The sequence below is a fragment of the Somniosus microcephalus genome, chromosome 12 (genome assembly GCF_052327205.1).
Source record: "Somniosus microcephalus isolate GS21.2 chromosome 12, FLI_Smic_1.0, whole genome shotgun sequence".
Taxonomy (NCBI): domain Eukaryota; kingdom Metazoa; phylum Chordata; class Chondrichthyes; order Squaliformes; family Somniosidae; genus Somniosus; species Somniosus microcephalus.
In genome coordinates, this window is record NC_140998.1 from 9707889 (window position 1) to 9727207 (window position 19319).

At 50.1% G+C, this 19319-nt stretch overlaps 1 protein-coding gene across 2 annotated transcripts in view; it reads left to right on the forward strand.

The window, feature by feature from the left end:
- Positions 1 to 19319, forward strand: part of LOC147109018 (heat shock-related 70 kDa protein 2-like) — a 49028-nt gene that overhangs the window by 17398 nt on the left and 12311 nt on the right. Inside the window, exon 2 of one of the 2 annotated variants that reach the window (XM_086002578.1) lies at positions 8750 to 8912. The exons of the other annotated variant lie outside the window; for it this stretch is intronic. Coding sequence (XP_085858704.1) covers positions 8861 to 8912 — 52 coding nt within the window. The 5' untranslated portion in view covers positions 8750 to 8860. The remainder of the gene's footprint in view (positions 1 to 8749; positions 8913 to 19319) is intronic. 2 annotated transcript variants of the gene reach the window in all.

Here is a 19319-nt window from a genome sequence, read left to right on the forward strand (position 1 = left end):
TAATGAGATAGTTGATGTGTTGGTTTTAATTTTCCAAAATTCCCTAGATTCGGGGAAGGTTCTATTTAGATTAGAAAATAGCGAATGTAACTCCTTTATTCAAAAAGGGAGGGAAACAGAAAGCAGGAAACTACAGGCTAGTTAGCTTAACATCTGTCATAGGGAGGATGTTAGAAGCTATTATTAAAGACATTATAGCAGGGCACTTAGAAAATTTCAAAGTAATCAGGCAGAGTCAACATGGTTTTGTGAAAGGGAAATCATGTTTAACCAATTTATTGGAGTTCTTTGAGGAAATAGCATGTGCTGTGGATAAAGGGGAACCGGTGGATGTACTGTATTAGATTTCCAGAAGGCATTTGATAAGGTGCCACATCAAAGATTATTGCAGAAAATAAAAGCTCATGGTGTAGGGGGTAACATATTGGCATGGATAGAAGATTGACTAGCTAACAGGAAACAGAGAGTAGGCATAAATGGGTCATTTTCTGATTGGCAAGATGTAACGAGTGGTGTGCCACAGGGATCAGTGCTGGGGCCTCAACTTTTTACAATTTATATAAATGACTTGGATGAAGGGACCTGAACGTATGGTTGTTAAATTTGCTGATGACACAAAGATAGGTAGGAAAGTAAATTATGAAGAGGACATAAGGAGGCTACAAAGGGATATAGATAGGTTAAGTGAGTGGGCAAAGATCTGGCAAATGGAGTATAATGTGGGAAAATGTGAAGTTGTCCATTTTGGCAGGAAGAATATAAAAGAAGCATATTATCTAAATGGTGAGAGATTGCAGAGCTCTGAGATGCAGAGGGATCTGGGTGTCCTAGTGCATGAATCGCAGGTACAGCAAGTAATTAGGAAAGCGAATGGAATTTTATCGTTTATTGCGAGGGGAATTGAATACAAAAGTAGAGAGGTTATGCTTCAGTTATACAGGGCGTTGGTGAGATCACACCTGGAGTACTGTGTACAGTATTGGTCTCCTTATTTAAGGAACGATATAAATGCATTGGAAGCAGTTCAGAGAAGGTTTACTAGACTAATACCTGGAATGGGCGGGTTGTCTTATGAGGAAAGGTTGAACAGGCTAGGCTTGTGATACGCTTATCAATTACTCCATAAAAGGCGGTGAATTAGGAAAGTAATGAAAAGGTTTTTATTAACTAAAGAACAGAGCATGCCTCTCGTGGACGACTGGTTCCAAGAAGGAAGTGGGTTGCCGGGCAGCCACCTTTATACCAGGTCATGTAGGCGGAGCCAGCTGAGGCATGCATTGGTACACAGTGAGTAGCAAGAGGTAACAATGTGCAATAACGATAACAGTAGTGAACAACAATGAAAACAATAACAGTGGTTTACCACATTCACCCCTTGTTTAAAATTGAGTCCGGCGGGGTGAAGTGTACTAAAAGTTCGTGTAGGTAAGTCTATCAGGAGGCCTTGTATGCCGTCCTGATCGTCGTAGCAGCGGCGGCAGTGCTGCAGTATCCAACGTCGAGTCTGGTGTCTGAGTGGTCGACGAAGGGTCCTGGGGCTCCGGCATGCCGTCTACAGGGGTTGGGTTGGGAGAAGTGGTGGATAATAACGGTGGTGATTCAGGGGCGCCCGAGGGTGCGAGGTCTCGTATGGAGACCGTGTCCTCCCGCCCGTCTGGGTATGCCACGTAGGCATACTGGGGGTTGGCGTGTAGGAGGTTCACCCTCTCGACCAGGGGGTCCGTTTTATGGGTCCTCACGTGCCTCCGCAGTAGGACGGGCCCAGGAGAAGTCAGCCATGTCGGTAGCGAGGTTCCCGGTGTGGACTTCCTGGGGAAAATGAACATTTGCTCATGAGGGGTGGCATTAGTGGCAGTACAAAGCAGTGACCGGATGGAGTGAAGCGCCGCAGGGAGGGCCTCCTGCCAGCGAGAGGTCGGAAGGCCCTTAGATTTTAAGGCTAAGAGGACGGCCTTCCAAACCGTCGCGTTCTCTCTTTCCATCTGGCCGTTCCCCCGGGGGTTGTAGCTGGTGGTCCTGCTCGTAGCAATACCTCTCGCGAGCAGGTACTGACGAAGTTCGTCGCTCATGAAAGATGAGCCCCGGTCGCTATGTATATAGCTGGGGAACCCGAACAAGGCGAAGAGGTCATTCAGACATTTGATGACCATGGTACTGGTCATGTCTGGGCAAGGGATGGCAAACGGGAAACGGGAGTACTCATCAACAATGTTGAGGGAGTACACGTTGCGGTCAGAGGAAGGGAGGGGCCCCTTAAAGTCGATGCTCAAGCGCTCGAAGGGGCGAGTGGCCTTGATCGGGCTTGCTCTGTCTGGCCTATAAAAATGCGGTTTGCATTCGGCACAGATTTGGCAGTTCCTGGTCATAGTTCTGACCTCCTCAATGGAGTAGGGCAGGTTGCGGGACTTAATGAAGTGGCAGAATCTGGTGACCCCGGGGTGGCAGAGGTCATTGTGGAGGGTCCGCAGTCTATCAACTTGCGCGTTGGCGCATGTACCTCGTGATAGAGCATCTGGGGGCTCATTGAGTTTCCCGGGCCGGTACAAGATATCGTAATTGTAGGTGGAAAGTTCAATTCTCCACCTCAAGATCTTGTCGTTCTTGATTTTGCCCCTCTGCTTATTATTGAACATAAAAGCAACTGAACGCTGGTCAGTGAGAAGGGTAAATCGTTTTCCGGCCAGGTAATGCCTCCAGTGTCGCACCGCTTCCACAATAGCCTGGGCCTCCTTTTCGACAGAGGAGTGTCGAATCTCGGGGCCCTGGAGGGTCCTTGAGAAAAAGGCTACGGGTCTCCCCGCCTGGTTAAGGGTTGCAGCTAGGGCGAAGTCGGATGCATCGCTCTCCACTTGGAAAGGGATGGACTCATCCACTGCGTGCATTGTGGCCTTCGCAATATCACTCTTGATAAGAGTGAAGGCAGCACCCGCCTCTGATGTCAGGGGGAAGGAGGTGGACTTGATGAGTGGTCTGGCTTTGTCCGCATAGTTGGGCACCCACTGAGCATAGTAAGAGAAAAACCCCAGGCATCTCTTCAGTGCTTTTAGGCAGTGGGGGAGGGGGAGCTCCATAAGGGGGCGCATTCTGTCGGGGTCGGGCCCGATGACTCCGTTCTCCACTACGCAGCCGAGGATGGCAAGGCGCATGGTGTGAAACATACATTTCTCTTTATTGTATGTTAGATTCAGCCGCTGGGCCGTACGGAGGAATTTCGCTAGATTAACGTCATGGTCCTGCTGGTCGTGGCCGCAGATGGTGACGTTATCCAGATAGGGAAAGGTGGCCTGCAGCGCGTTCTGGTCAACCATCCGGTCCATCTCCCTTTGGAAGACCGAAACCCCGTTGGTGACGCCGAAGGGGACCCTAAGGAAGTGGTAGAGGCGGCCGTTTGCCTCGAAGGCAGTATACTGGCGGTCCTCATGGCGGATAGGGAGTTGGTGGTATGCTGACTTAAGGTCAATGGTGGAGAATACCCTGTATTGCGCAATCTGATTGACCATATCAGATATGCGGGGAAGGGGGTATGCGTCCAGCTGGGCGTACCGGTTTATGGTTTGGCTGTAGTCGATGACCAGGCGGCGTTTATCGGCGGTCTTAACGACTACAACCTGGGCTCGCCATGGGCTGGTGCTCCCTTCGATAATGCCCTCCTTCAGGAGTCGCTCCACCTCAGCGCTAATAAAAGCTCTGTCCCCGGCGCTGTACCGCTTGCTCTTGGTAGCGATGGGTTTACAGTCGCGGGTGAGGTTAGCGAACAAGGGAGGGGGGGGACTTTGAGTGTGGAAAGGCTGCAAGTGGTGCGCGGCGGGCGATTTAAAAGCTGTTGGTTGCAGACTGTGAGTGGGGGAAGGGGTCCACCGTATGCCAATGTGACACTTTTGAGGTGGCACCGAAAATCCAACCCTAGCAGAATGGCAGTGCAAAGACGGGGCAGGACAAGAAGTTTAAAATTTTTATATTCAGTGCCCCTAACCGAAAGGGTCACCACACAGTAGCCGCCGACGTCCGTTGAATGGGACTTGGACGCCATAGAAATCCGATGGCGCGTTGGCAGGACCGTGAGGGAGTGGCTACGCACCGTGTCGGGGTGAATAAAACTCCGTGCTCCCGCTGTCAAACAGGCAAGTAGTGGCGCGGCCGTTTACCGTAATGTCCATCATGGACCTGGACAGATGATGAGGGAGGGCTTGATCCAGCGTAACGGAGGCCAGTGTATGGCTGAGTGAGCTGATATGGTCGTCCGACGAGACGGTGGTCGAGTCCGGAGACAAATTGGCGGTTGAGTGCGGCGGGCAAAATGGCGGCGGCCATGATTCCGATCCCCACGCGGCCGGAGGTGCACAAAATGGCGGAGAAGATGGCTGCCCCCACGGTTCACACGCGGTGCTGCTGGCGTTCGCGGGTTTCCCTCTGCAGGCGTTGGCGTAATGGCCTTTCTTCCCGCAGCCAGAGCAGGTAGCGGTCTTCGCCGGGCAGCGCGCTCTGGGGTGTTTTAACTGGCCACAGAAATAGCATTTTTGGGCCTGGTTACGGGACATCGTTGCAGTAGTTGGTACCGGGGGCGGCGGTCCCGGTTGCTTTCGGGACATCGCTGCAGTAGTTGGTACCGGGGGCGGCGGTCCCATGTCCCAAGGTCGCGATGACCATGGCGCGGCCCCGTTACCTGCGTATGCTTCGAGGTTTCGGTGGGCCGCATCTAGTGAGAGCGCGAGGGCTACGGCCGTCTTCAGGTCGAGCTCCTTGCTTTCGAGCAGTCTCTGCCGGGAGTAGTCGGACTGGAGGCCCTTAACGAAGGCATCACAGGTAAGTCCCTCCGCGTGCGCCGCAGCCGTTACCGCCTTACAGTCGCAGTCCCTGCAGAGCGTCTGTAACGCACGTAAAAATGCCTCTACCGATTCCCCCGGTTGCTGGCTGCGGGATCCCAGGAGGTGTCTGGCGTAAATCGTATTCACTGGGCGCGTGTATTGCCCTTTTAGCAGGTCGAGAGCCGCCGTGTACGTAGTAGCGTCCCGGATGAGTGTATATACTTGAGGGCTCACCTGGGCGGTCAGGACTTTTAATTTGTTCTCCTCCGATGTCACGGCGGAGGCTTCTAAGAAGGATTCAAAGCAGCTCAGCCAGTGTTCGAAATTGGTAGATGAACCCGCCGCTTGGGGGTCGAGGTCCAGGCATGCTGGTCTGAGGGCTCGCAGCAACGCCTGCTGTTGTTGCTGCTCAGTTCCGGACATTTTACTTTTAGTTAATAAAATTGATACGCTTATCAATTACTCCATAAAAGGCGGTGAATTAGGAAAGTAATGAAAAGGTTTTTATTAACTAAAGAACAGAGCATGCCTCTTGTGGACGACTGGTTCCAAGAAGGAAGTGGGTTGCCGGGCAGCCACCTTTATACCAGGTCATGTAGGCGGAGCCAGCTGAGGCATGCATTGGTACACAGTGAGTAGCAAGAGGTAACAGTGTGCAATAACGATAACAGTAGTGAACAACAATGAAAACAATAACAGTGGTTTACCACAGCTTGTATCTGCTGGAGTTTAGAAGAGTAAGAGGTGACTTGATTGAAACATACAAGATCCTGAGGGGTCTTGACAAGGTGGATGTGGAGAGGATGTTTCCTCTTGTGGGAGAATCTAGAACTAGGGGTCACTGTTTAAAAATAAGGGGTCGCCCATTTAAGACAGAGATGAGGAGAAATTTTTTCTCAGAGGGTCGTGAGTCTTTGGAACTCTCTTCCTCAGAGGGCGGTGGAAGCAGAGTCTTTGAATATTTTTAAGGCAGAGGTAGATAGATTCTTGATAAGCAAGGGGGTGAAAGGTTATCGGGGGTAGGCGGGAATGTGAAGTAATCAGATCAGCCATGATCTTATTGAATGGCGGAGCAGGCTCGAGGGGCCGAGTGGCCGACTCCTGCTCCTAATTCGTATGTTCGTATGTATGTTCGTATGTTTGATCAATCACCCCTTAATCTTCCAAATTCCAGGGAATACAACCCTAGTTTGTATAACCTCTTCTCGTAATTTATCCCTTGGAGTCGGGTATCATTCTAGTAAATCTACGCTGCACTCCCTCCAAGGCCAATCTATCCTTCCTAAGGTGTGGTGCCCAGAACTGAACACAGTACTCCAGGTGTGGTCTAACCAGGGTTTTGTACAGCTGTAGCATGACTTCTGACCCCTTGTATTCTAGTCCTCTAGATATAAAGGCCAGCATTCCATTAGCCTTTTTGATTATTTTTGTACCTGTCCATGACATGTTAATGAGCTATGTACATGGATCCCTAAGTCTTTTTGGACCTCCACTACTTCTAGCCTTTCACCATTTAGAAAGTACCTTGTTCTATCCTTTTTAGGTCCAAAGTGGATGTCCACACACTTGCCTGCATTGAAATACATTTACTACAGTTTTGCCCATTCACTTATAATCTATTAATCTATTAATATCTTTGTAATTTTATGCTTCCATCTACACTACCTACAACGATGCTTATCTTTGTATCATTGAGAAATTTGGATATGTAGCTTCCTATCCCATCATCTAAGTCATTAATAAATTCAGTGAATTGGTAAGGACCCCAACACAGATCCCTGTGGGACACCGCTAGTCACGTCCTGCCGATTAGAGTGCCTGCCCATTATTCCTACTCTCTGTCTTCTGCCGCTCATCCAAACCAGGTCAATAATTTGCCCTCCATTCCATGAGGTTCAACTTCAGCTAACACTCTCTTATCAAATGCCTTCTGGAAGTCCATATAATAACATCCATAGACATCCCACTGTCCACTACTTTAGTCACCTCTTCAAAAAATTCAAACAGGTTTGTCAGACATGACCTACCTTTCAGAAATCCATGCTGGCTCTCTCTGATCAAGTATAAGTATAAAGGTCACTTGTTTACAATTCTCACAGAATAATAGACAACGTTGTGAAATGCAAAAGTCAAAGCATAGAATCATAGAATGGTTACAGCACAGAAGGGGCCATTCGGCCCGTTGAGCCTATGCCGGCTCTCTGCAAGAGCACTTCAGCTAGTCCTTAGTATGGGGAATAAGGAAATGGCAGAAACTTTAAACAAATATTTAGTATCTGTCTTCACAGTAGAAAACACAAAAAGCATACCAAAAATGGTGGGGAACCAAGGGTCTAATGAGGGTGAGGAACTTAATGTAATTAATTTAAGTAGAGAAAAAGTACTAGAGAAACTAATGGGACTAAAAGCCGACAAATCCCCTGGACCTGACGGCCTGCATCCTAGAGTTATAAAAGAGGTGGTGAAGAGATAGTGGATGCATTGGTTTTGATCTTCCAAAATTCCCTAGATTCTAGAATGGTCCCAGCGGGTTGGAAGGTCACAAATGTAACACCACTATTCAAGAAAGGAGGGAGAGAGAAAACAGGGAACTACAGGCCAGTTAGCCTGACATCAGTCATCGGGAAAATGCTGGAATCCATTGTTAAGGAAGTGGTATCAGGGCACTTAGAAAATCATAACATGATTAAGCAGAGTCAACATGGTTTTATGAAAGGGGAATCATGTTTGACAAATTTATTAGAGCTTTTTGAGGATGTAACTAGCAGGGTAGATAAAGGGGAACCAGTGGATGTAGTATATTTGGATTTCCAAAAGGCATTTGATAAGGTGCCACATAAAAGGTTATTACACAAGATTAGGGCTCATGGGGTTGGGGGTAATATAGTAGCATGGATAGAGGATTGGTTAACGGACAGAAAACAGAGAGTAGGGATAAACGGATCTTTTTCAGGTTGGCAGGCTGTAACTAGTGGGGTGCCGCAAGGATCAGTGTTGGGGCTTCAGTTATTTACAATGGGGGAGAAATTGGGTATAGCCCCGTTTGGGGCGCTAGAATTGGCGCTGTGCAAATTTTATCGCCAGGCGCAACTTATCACCACCTTGAGCGATATTGGGTTGCTGCGCCCCTAAAGGTGATTGCGGCGTTGATTCAGGCGCTGCACGGGAATCTTAAGGCGCTAACCTGGCGGCGCTACTCAATATGTCGGCGGCCGGGCGCAGCGCAGGTGCTGTCAATAATCGATTACCCCGAGACATGCTGGCGCCGGCCAGCTCTTAAAAGGGCGGGTCAATTAGGATCAGCAGCCACACTCTGCGCCTTGTAGGCCTCAAAATCGGCGCTGTGCTTTCTGTGGCGTTCCAAACTTTGAACATATGGAGAGGGTGAGGCAGAGAGCGGAGCGCTTTACTGATGGGGCATTGGATGCTTTGGTTGGCGAAGTGGAGCGCCGGCGAGCTGTGCTGTACCCCGACAATGGCAGGAGGCCTCATCAGAGCGAGTAACGCAGGGCTTGGAGGGAAGTTTGTCAAAGAGTCACCTCAAGCAGCGTGGTGCCCAGGACTCCTGTGCAATGCAGGAAGAAGTTCAACGACCTCACTCGGGTCGTTAGGGTGAGTGCCTTTTTCGCAATCTTCTTCATCCCTCCATCTGCACCTGACATTATGGCCAGAGGGTGCGCGAAGCCCCAATGGCCATCTGTCAGCCAGCACCCATGGCCCTTTCTGGAAACACACATGCACATTCAGCTCAATGCATAATGTAAGGGCTATTCTACCACGGGGGGCATGTGATGTCAGCTCAATGCATAATGTAAGGGCTATTCTACCATGGGGGGCATGTGATGTCAGCTCAATGCATAATGTAAAGGCTATTCTACCATGGGGGGCATGTGATGTCAGCTCAGGCCAGCATGTTTCATCACTTCCCGTCCTTTCTCCTGCAGGCCAAGCTGGCCAGGAACCAGAGGGAGCAGCTTCGTACCGGAGGAGGCCCTCCTCAGCTGCAGACACTGACGGACCTGGAGGAATGAGTCCACCAGATTGTTGGAGACTGGATGATTGGTCCTGTCACCACTGGAGCTGCCGACCCCATTGTGCACAGCGATGGTAAGGCTATCACCTTTTTGAACTCTCTCCTTTCACTTGTTCCCCCCACCAGCATGCTTTTTCACTCTGGACCCATGTCAGAGCATTGCAGCACTCATGCATCCCTTGCTGCCACCCTGTCCTTTCGCTAAAGCCACTCTTCAACCTCCCTGCTTTCAGATGCTGCACCACCAGCTCGGGAGCCGGGCCCTCAAGCTGCCACTGCCACTGACTCCGGAGGCGACGAGCAGGAGGAAGCCAGACCATCCCTGCCACCCTCAGGCGAGCCAGCCCCTCTGCAGACTGGGGAGACTACTTCCCTGGAGGGGAGCGGGGGGGAATGCTCTGAGGAGGAAGCAGTTCCAGGAACCAGCGGGCTGCAGCAACGCAAGGGGGGTAGGGAAGCTCGGGGGCCGTCTCCCCGGAGGGCAAGTCAGGCCGCGAGTACTGCTGCACAGAGCACAGAAGAGGTGCGTTCCCTCGCAGAAATGAGCGCCCAGGCTCGGCTCAGGCACACTGAGCTCATGGCTGCAGTGGCAAGGATGCCTGAATCCATCGAGACACTGGCAAGGAGTGTCCAAGACTTCGGGGCAGCACAGGCAAGGAGTGCGCAGGACTTCGGGGCAGCACAGGCAAGGAGTGCGCAGGACTTTGGGGCAGCACTGGAAAGGACTGTCCAGGACTTCGGGGCAGCACTGGAAAGGACTGTCTAGGGCATCGGGACATCACTGGAAAGGACTGTCCACAGCTTCGGGGCAGCACTGGAAAAGACTGTCCAGGGCATCGGGTCATCACTGGAAAGGACTGTCCAGGGCTTCACCGAAGCAGTGGAAAGGACTGTCCTGGCCTTCAGCGAAGCACTGGAAAGGACTGTCCAGGGCTTCACTGTAGCACTGGCACCTGCCACGCAAGTGCTGAGTGCTGCCACGCAGCCACTCGCTGGTCTCATGCAGACGCATATTGAGGCCACGCGACCAATGACTGCTGCCACCCTCGCTGGATCAGGCGGCATTACCCGGGGCCCTTGCAGCACCACAGCAGGGCATCAATCTGTGGACCAGCCGATTGGTGCGCATGCTGCGGTGCTGCCCCGTCAGAGTGCCAGTGTGTCGGTCGACCAGGGAGCTGCTGTCCGCTCTCAGGATGTCAGCATTCCTGATGCCACCGCTGGCACGTCTCCACTGCAGCTGCCACCACCTGCAGGACAGACTGCTTCCACCCATGCACAGTTGGAGCAGTCAGCATCCGGGCTCTGCAAGGCCAGAGGTCGTCCAGGACGTCCCTCAGGGGCATCTGCGCTTTCGGATAGCCAGCAGGCCTCCCCCAGCCTTGATGCAGCCACTGGGGTCCCATTACGGAGGAGCTGCAGGGAGGGAAGGGGCCGATCTCGCAAGAGAAGTAGATCACCATCAAGGGGGAAAGAGTAGAAGGTGCTGCTGAGACGTCTTATTTGTAGAAATCAAGGCCGTGGATGCTGGTCTGAATGTTAGTAATGTTTTGGATAGTCTCCCGGGTGTGCGATACACTTAAGTGTTAGTGTGTTACTTTTGCTTTCTGTAGCCATTGCTTTGTCATGTTGGAAGGAAGCACATTTTGCAAAATAAACAACTTTTTTTATTTACATTGGCCATGTCTGCTATTTACATTCATACTGCCCTTCATAGGCTTTGGGTTATCCGAACGGTTCCATTCCTGCTCTTCGAATGGCACCAAGCATTCCGTCAAAGGGGCCTAGAAACGGCTTGTTATCAGCCTCTGACGGACGGCCCTTCCAGTTTGTACCTCCCTCCCATCTTGGTCCTCCTCCTCCTCCTCCGCTGGTGCTTCAATGTCTGGTGGCATTGGCTGGGTGCGTAGGATGGCGAGGTTATGCAGCATGCAACAGACAACCACGAAGTGGGAGACTCACTCTGGTGAGTACTGCAAGGCGCCTCCGGAATGGTCCAGACAGCGGAACCGCTGCTTCAGCACACCGAATGTGCGCTCCACAATGTTCCTCGTCGCCTGATGGCTCGCATTGTAGCGCTCTTCAGCAGGGGTGCTGGGCGAATGGAGCGGGGTCATCAGCCATGGGCACAGAGGATAGCCCTTGTCACCGAGAAGCCAGCCTCCTGGGTGAGCCGGGGCCTCGAATAGGTCTGCAACTGAAGTCTGGCGCAGGATGAAGGCGTCGTGGCTGCTGCCAGGGAACTGCGCATTGACTGCGAGGATCAGCTGTCGGTGGTCACAGACCAGCTGAACATTCAAGGAATGGAACCCCTTGCGGTTGCGGAACTCCTCTGGATTCAAAACAGGCGCCCGCAAAGCCACGTGCGTGCAGTCAATGGCGCCCTGCACCATGGGGAAGTCTGCTATTGCTGCGAAGCCCTCTGCGTGCTCCCGCTGCTTCTCCAGTGTCACAGGGAAAGAGATGTACTGCCGCCTCCTTTAAAATAGGGCATCTGTTACTTGACGGATGCAGCAATGCACCGCAAACTGCGATCTGTTGGCGATGTCCCCAGTTGCGGCCTGAAAGGAGCCGCTCGCATAGAAATTCAGGGCAACAGTCAACTTGACAGCCACCGACAGAGGTCCTGCACCTTATCTGAGGCTGCATATCTGTCTGAAGGAGGTGGGACAGCTCAGTCACCACCTGGTTTCTGAAGCGCAGCCTTCTAAGACACTGCTCCTCTGACATGTTCAAGTAAGCGAACTGCTGTCGGAAAACCCTGGCAGCGTATGGTCTGGTGTGGCGACGTCTGTTGGCCCTCCTCCGTCTGGCCATTCTTGCCCCTCTCCCTGCGTCTCTGTGCCCTTTCCAGATGGTTCAGCAGCAGGACGTTCCCCTCCAATGCAGCCCCCATAATAATAGCGCACAAGAAATTGTTAACGTTGTAAATGCTCACCAGCAGCAAGGTGATGGTCAGAAGGCTGAAGTTCCTCTGGCCAGTGTAATGATCAGTAACATGTCATTCTAGAATGGTACACTAGGTGGAGCTGCATGTTTAGTAGTGGGCGACCCACAAGGCAGTAGTCAAGATGGATGCCTGTACACTAGTCCACATGGCTGAATAAATGACTAGCTCAAGCTAGCTGTTCAGAATGAAAACGTCTATTTATTTATGAACATAACATGGTACCAGAAGTGGTAATATCTGCTGAATATTGCGAAACGCGACATGGCGGCTTTGAAGCCACCGGAGGGTTTGAAACTCACGGGGAATGTCGACTGCAATTGGCGGACTTTCAAACAACAATTCGAACTCTACATTGCCGCCATCGGGTTCGGTACGAAGCCAGACGCAAGGAAAATAGCGTTGCTGCTCACGGTTGCAGGCCCGCAGGCGATAGAGGTATTTAATACGTTTGTATTTGATCAAGAGGAGGACAGAGAAAAAATGGACGATGTGCTAAAGAAGTTTGATACACATTGTTCTCCCAAAAAGAACGAGACCTATGAGAGGTACGTGTTCCGTTCACGGACACAGCAGCAAAATGAGACTTTTGATAGCTTTGTGACCGATCTGAAACTGAAAGCACAGACATGTAATTTCTCTGAACTGAAATCATCCATGATTCGTGACCAGATTGTGTTTGGTATTCATGATAAAAAAGTCAGGGAACATTTGTTGAGAGAAACCGAACTAACATTGGAGGATGCTGTGAAAATATGCCATGCCAGTGAGCTAGCTCAACAGCATGCAAAGACTTTCAGTGAAATGAATAATAATGCGACTGTAGTGAATGACTGTGCTGCTGTAAGTGCTGTGTCCTACGAGGGGAAGAAACATGGGCAGAACAGAAATGCAAAGCAATCAGAGGATGGAATTTTTAATTGTAAACGCTGTGGTTACCAGCACCAGTCAAGACAATGCCCAGCGTTTGGGAAAATGTGCACAAAATGTAATGGAAAGAATCACTTTGGCAAACAATGCTTTTCAAAAGTAAAAACAGAAAGGGCAACAAGTCAATGTGATTGAGGACACTGATTTAAGTGAGACTTTTTTTGTAGGAATGGTGTCATGTGACAATATAGAAAAGCACACAAAATGTGCAGCCCTCAGGAATGGACAATGCTGAACATAAAGTTAATGCAGTAAAAGAGGACAAATGGATAATGCCACTGCAGGTAAATGGAGCATTAGTTACATTGAAACTAGACACTGGGGCAAAAGCAAACTTAATCAGTATGAGCGACATTAAAAATATGAAAGAAAAGCCCAAAATACAGAAAAAGTCAGTACTACTGAAGAACTATAATAGACAGAAAATAGATAGCTTAGGTGTATGCAGACTTAAAGTGACAGTCAAAGACAAAGTGCATCATCTCATGTTTTCTGTTGTGGCTGAAGGACTTGATTCACTACTAGGTGACAAAGCTTGTGAGGACTTAGAACTGGTCAAGAGAGTCTACCGTATAAACTGTGCCATAAGCAGACCAGATGACTCAGTGGATTCTGTAGTGAGTAATTTCCAGGATGTGTTGAAAGGATTTGGAGTTCTACCATTCACTTACAAGATCCAGCTAAAGGAGGATGCTCAGCCAGTGGTACATGCTCCACGAAGAGTTCCAGCACCCCTGCGTGACCGGCTCAAGAAAGAACTGGACAGAATGACCACACTAGGAGTCATCAGGAAAGTCGAAGAGCCAACAGACTGGGTTAACTCCATGGTATGTGTAAAGAAAAAGAACAATGATCTAAGAGTATGCATGGATCCAAAGGACTTAAATGCAAACATAAAACGTGAACACTACCAGATTCCCAAGCGAGAAGAAATCACCAGTGAAATGTCAGGTGCCAGATACTTCACAAAGCTCGATGCCTCACAAGGATTTTGGCAACTAAAACTGGATGAAGAGAGCACCAAATACTGTACCTTCAACACACCATTTGGCAGGTATTGTTTCCTCAGAATGCCTTTCGGGATAATATCTGCATCTGAAATCTTTCATAGAGCGATGGAACACATAATTGAAGGTCTGGAAGGAGTTCGGGTCTATGTTGATGACATCATCATCTGGGGCTCCACACTGAAAGAACACAATGAGAGACTGACTAAAGTGCTACAGAGCATATGCCGGAATGGACTGAAGCTCAACAAAGCCAAGTGTCAGTTTGTCGTCCAGGAGGTCACTTTCCTCGGAGATTATCTGGTAAAGGGATAGAGCCAGATATTGAAAAAGTAAACGCCATACTCAACATGCCCCGACCCACTGACAAAAAAGGAGTGCTACGCATCATGGGGATGATAAACTTCATTGGAAAGTTCATTCCTAACTTGTCAGCCAAGACAGCCTGTCTGCGAGACCTGCTACATAAAACAAATGAGTTTGCATGGACAGAAAGACATGAACAAGAGTGGATGAACCTCAAAACAGTGCTGACAACCACACCTGTACTCACCTTCTTTGACCCAACAAAGAGAATCAAAGTGTCAACGGATCCATCAAAAGATGGCCTAGGCGCGGTCTTGCCACAAGCAGAGGGTGAAGATTGGAAGCCTGTTGCCTATGCCTCCAGGTCTATGACTGACTCTGAGTGTCGATACGCCCAGATTGAAAAGGAATGTCTAGGCTTGCTAGTTGGACTAGAAAAGTTCCATGGCTACATATATGGACTTCCCACCTTCACAGTTGAGACAGACCACTGCCCACTGGTTGCCATCATAAAAAAAAATCTGAATGAGATGTCTCCAAGGATTCAACGACTCATGATGACGCTGCAAAGATATGACTTTGAACTGATCTACACACCAGGCAAACACATAGTGTTAGCAGATGCACTATCCCGAGCACCCACAATGAGTCATGTGAGCTCTACTGAGGAAGACGTGGATGTTCATGTGAGTATGGTCACTGCTGCGCTGCCCGTGTCAGACACAAAATCAAAGCAAATAGCAGAAGAAACAGTAAAAGATACAGTGTTACAAACAGTAATAGAGAACATTCATCATGGTTGGCCAAAAGGTTCCTGTCCAAAGTACTATCACATGAGGTCAGAGTTAAGTGTCGCAAGTGGACTATTACTAAAACAGAACAGAATAGTCATTCCACAGGCTCTACATCAAGACATGCTCAAAAGGATTCATGAGGGACACCTTGGAATTGAAAAATGCAAAAGGAGAGCAAGAGACACTGTTTATTGGCCTGGCATAAATAAGGACATTGAGAACATGATAGGCATATGTGAGACATGTCAAACACCAAAACAAACAAGCAAAGGAACCAATGATAGTAGCTGACTTACCAACAGCACCATGGCAAAAGGTTGGTATGGACCTTTTTCATTTGAATGGTAAAGACTATCTAATAGTGATTGACTACTATTCTAACTATCCTGAGATGGCGCTGCTCTCAAGCACATCAACAAGCAGTGTCATAATGCATGTTAAATCCATCTTCGCCAGACATGGAATTCCCAGGATTGCCGTTAGCGACAATGGTCCGTGCTTCAACTGTAAGGAGTGGCAACAGTTTGCAGCACATTATGACTTCCAACACATCACATCCAGTCCTCTGTATGCTCAGTCGAATGGTAAGGCAGAGAAAGGTGTTCAAGATCTCAAACAGCTACTGAAGAAAGCAACAGAAAGCAAGTCTGATCCTTATCTTGCCCTGCTGAGCTACCGAGCCTCCCCTTTAGACTGTGGTTCTTCACCTGCTGAACTCCTAATGGGTCGCAAGTTGCGCACCACGCTACCCTGCTGTGCAAAAGAAAAGCAGAGTAAGGAACTGAGACAGAGACTTCAACTGTTAAAGCTGAAACAGAAATCACACTATGACAAGTCATCCAAAACTCTGAAACCATTGACAAGGGATGATGTTGTCAGGATTGAGGATCCAGATGCATGGAACAGGAAAGCTACAGTTCTTGAGGAAGTAGGACCAAGGTTATACACTGTTAGAACTGAGGAAGGACAGATTCTCAGGAGGAACCGCCGTTCTCTCCTGAAAACACAAGAAACTATCCAAGAGCAAATCGATGACAATGCCGCAACTGAATCTTGTCACTCACCACCAGAACAATCTAACACAAACACACATACAGGCTCTCATGAAAACACAACAGACTTACCTGTGCTGAGAAGATCCACACGTGAAGTAAAAAAGCCTGATAGACTTAATCTTTGAGTACAAAGAAAACTATAATAAAAGAATGAAAAGCTTAGAGTTCATAAAGTAAAGCTTTGAAAATGTGTTGACTGTTGTGAAGATGTTTATGTCGTTATGATTGATTGATATTGATTTTGTTTAACCTCTAAGGAAGGGGGATGTAATGATCAGTAACATGTCATTCCAGAATGGTACACTAGGTGGAGCTGTATGTTTAGTAGTGGGTGACCCACAAGGCAGTAGTCAAGATGGATGTCTGTACACTAGTCCACATGGCTGAATAAATGACTAGCTCAAACTAGCTGTTCATAATGAAAACGTCTATTTATTTATGAACATGTCAGCCAGCACTGCATCACTGGTGCAATGGCTCTCAAGAGTGCAGCTCAGCAACTCTGTGAAAGTCTCGAGGAAGTTGTGCTCCCAAAATGGCTGCCGCTTTTATACCAGTGCAGCCCCCTTTAAAGAGCACCCCCCCCCCCCAGCCCGAGAGCAACTGGGGAACGTTCCAGGTAAGCAGTCCTTATTAGCGACAGGCGGAATGGAGGGGGGCGCCATTGAATTTCCGGTCCGGGGTGCCAAAAAGGCGTTGCACACTGAAATTATATCATGATCTGCCTGCGCCCGTGAGTGGGCGCTAAGATTTAACGCCGGCGCTAAAAGCCCACTCAATATGGCAAGAGGCGCAGGGTTTGCTGCGCCCGGGCGCTAGTGGGTTTGTGCCCCACTTCTCGGCCTCTTTAGGCACTAATTGCTGGCGCTACCAACCGAATTTCTCCCCCAATCTCTATTAATGACCTAGATGAAGGGACCGAGTGTAATGTTTCCAAGTTTGCTGATGATACAAAGCTAGGTGGGACAGTAAGCTGTGAGGAGAACACAAAGGCCTAGAAATTCGGTTGTTTGCGCCAGCGGTTAACGCCTTAAGAGACCGAGAATTGGGGCGTTGCCTAATGTTGGGGCGGGCGCAATGAAGATAGCGACAACTCCCATATATTGACTATACATTTAACGCCTGCGCTAAGTGTTTGCGCGCGAGCGCAAGCACATAATGACGTAATTTCATCGTGCAACACCTTTTAGGGACGCCTGAGCGGATATTAGGTGGCGCCCGGAGCCTTAATGCCTAGCGCTATTAGTGACAGTTCGAAGGAGCGTTAGCAGGCCCTTCTCGGAGTCGGGGGGCGCTATTTAAAGGGTACAGCTCTAGTATAGAAGCTTCAGCCACTTGGCCTGTTCATTGCGATCGTTGGTGGAGAGAGTTGGGGAGCTACTGTGGAGCAGAGTTTTTGGATTTTAGCATTAGAGTACTTGGGACCCTCAAACCTGTCCGGAGCAGTTGGAGCACTAGACCTAACAGCCTTCTGACCAACTGGCATCGGAATGGGAGATGCTTTTGAGGGTGACGGGCTCCTGGCCGAACACTATGAAGGGGCAGAAAGACAGCAGGAGAGAGGGCCGGGATTGGCCAGAAGGAGGAGGGGCAATGGAGGTTGCCCAATCCGAGGGTATGCTGCGAGGGTCTTTAGGGGTCATACCTTGACATGTCGGAGGAGCAGTGTGTGCGAAGGCTCTGAATTGGGATGGACGTTGTTACTGAGCTGTGCCACCTTCTTACTGAGGATCTGCAGCCGCGTCAACGGTGCATGACCTCTCTGTCGGTGGCCGCTAAACTGACTGTTGGCCTCAATTTTTATGGCAACGGATCCTTTCAGTTACAGCTGCCCTTTATAGGAGAAGGCGTCAATTCATCACCTTCCCTCTGACCCTGGAGAAGCAGGCGGAGGAGGAGGAGGAGGAGCAGGAGGAGGAAGATGGAAGGGCTCCTGAAAGTGGAAAGGACATCCGTCACTGGCTCATGAGGAGTCGTCTCGAGGCCCCTCTGGCGGAATGATGAGTGTCTTAACTGCTGCGCACTTTGGATGTTTGAAAGCATCTGAAGGCCAGCATCGCTGTAATTATTCACGTACACCTTAGCACATTTAAACTTCTCTTTATTGTCACAAAAGTCTTTCCTTACAGCAAAACAACGTCATGTCAACAGAAACCATAAAAACAAAATAACAATAAACTCTTCGGCAAAGCCACCAAACTGAACAAACTTTTTCCAACAATTCCAACAGGTGAGGGTCTCCTTGAGTTTGGCCAAAGAAACGTCTCAGGACCTCCCTCTACTGCTGGCCCCTTGATGGAGAACGACTTCTCTTTCACGCTCGGCCCCTTCCCTCCCTGCTGCTCCTACGTAATTGAATCCCAGTGGTGGGGTGAAGGCTGGGGGACGCCGGCTGACTGTCTGGAAGCGCAGAAGCCCCTGATGGATGGCCTGGATGACCTCTGGGCTTGGAGGGTGCGGAGGCTGGCTGCTTGGTCTGACCATGGCTGGAAGCAGTGTGAACTGCAGGTGGTGGCAGCTGCACTGCAGACGTACCAGCGGTGGCATGAGCAATGGTCACCTGCCGAGAGAGGACACCTGCACCATGGTCGGACGACACACTGGCTCTCGGAGGGGACCGGCTCGGCTCCACCGCCACAAGCGACTGCTCCACTGATTCCTGGCCTCGTGTGGTACTGGAACGGCCCGGGATGATCCTAGCTGATGCAGATAGGGTGGCTGCAGTGAGAGTTCGCGTTGTCTCAATCTGGGTGTGGACGAGGCCGGCAAGTGACTGCGTGGCAGCAGTGAGGACCTGTGAGCCAGGTGCCAGTGCTTCGGAGAAGCCCTGGACAGTTCTTTCCATTGCTTCGGACAAGGCCAGTGCTGACCGCTCCACTGCCTCGGACAAGCCCTGGACAGACCTTTCCAGGGATTGTCCGAAGCCCTGAACAGTCCTTTCCATAGCGGCCTTGAAGCACTGGACAGTCCTCTCCATTGTTGGTGCAAAGCCCTCGACAGACCTCTCCATTGTTGCCCCGAAGCCCTGGAGAGTCCTGTCCATTGTTGCCCCGAAGCCCCGGAGAGTCCTGTCCATTGTTGCCCCGCAGCCCTGGAGAGTCCTCTCCATTGTTGCCCCGAAGTCCAACACACTCTTTGCCAGTGACTCTATTGACTGAGGCATCCTCCCCACTGCAGCCATCAGCTCAGTGTGCCTGAGCCGGGCCTGGGTGCTCATTTCAGCCAGGCGATGCACCTCCTCTGCACTCTGTGCAGCAGTCATCACTACCTGCCTTGCCCTCCGGGGAGATGGTGGCCGAACTTGCCTACCCCCCTTGCGTTGCTGCATGCCGCTTGGTCCGGCAACTGCCTGATCATCAGAGTCCCCCCCCCCTCCCCTCCAGGGAACTACTATCCCCAGTCTGTACATGTGTAAGCTCCTCTGAGATTGGAGCGGATGGGC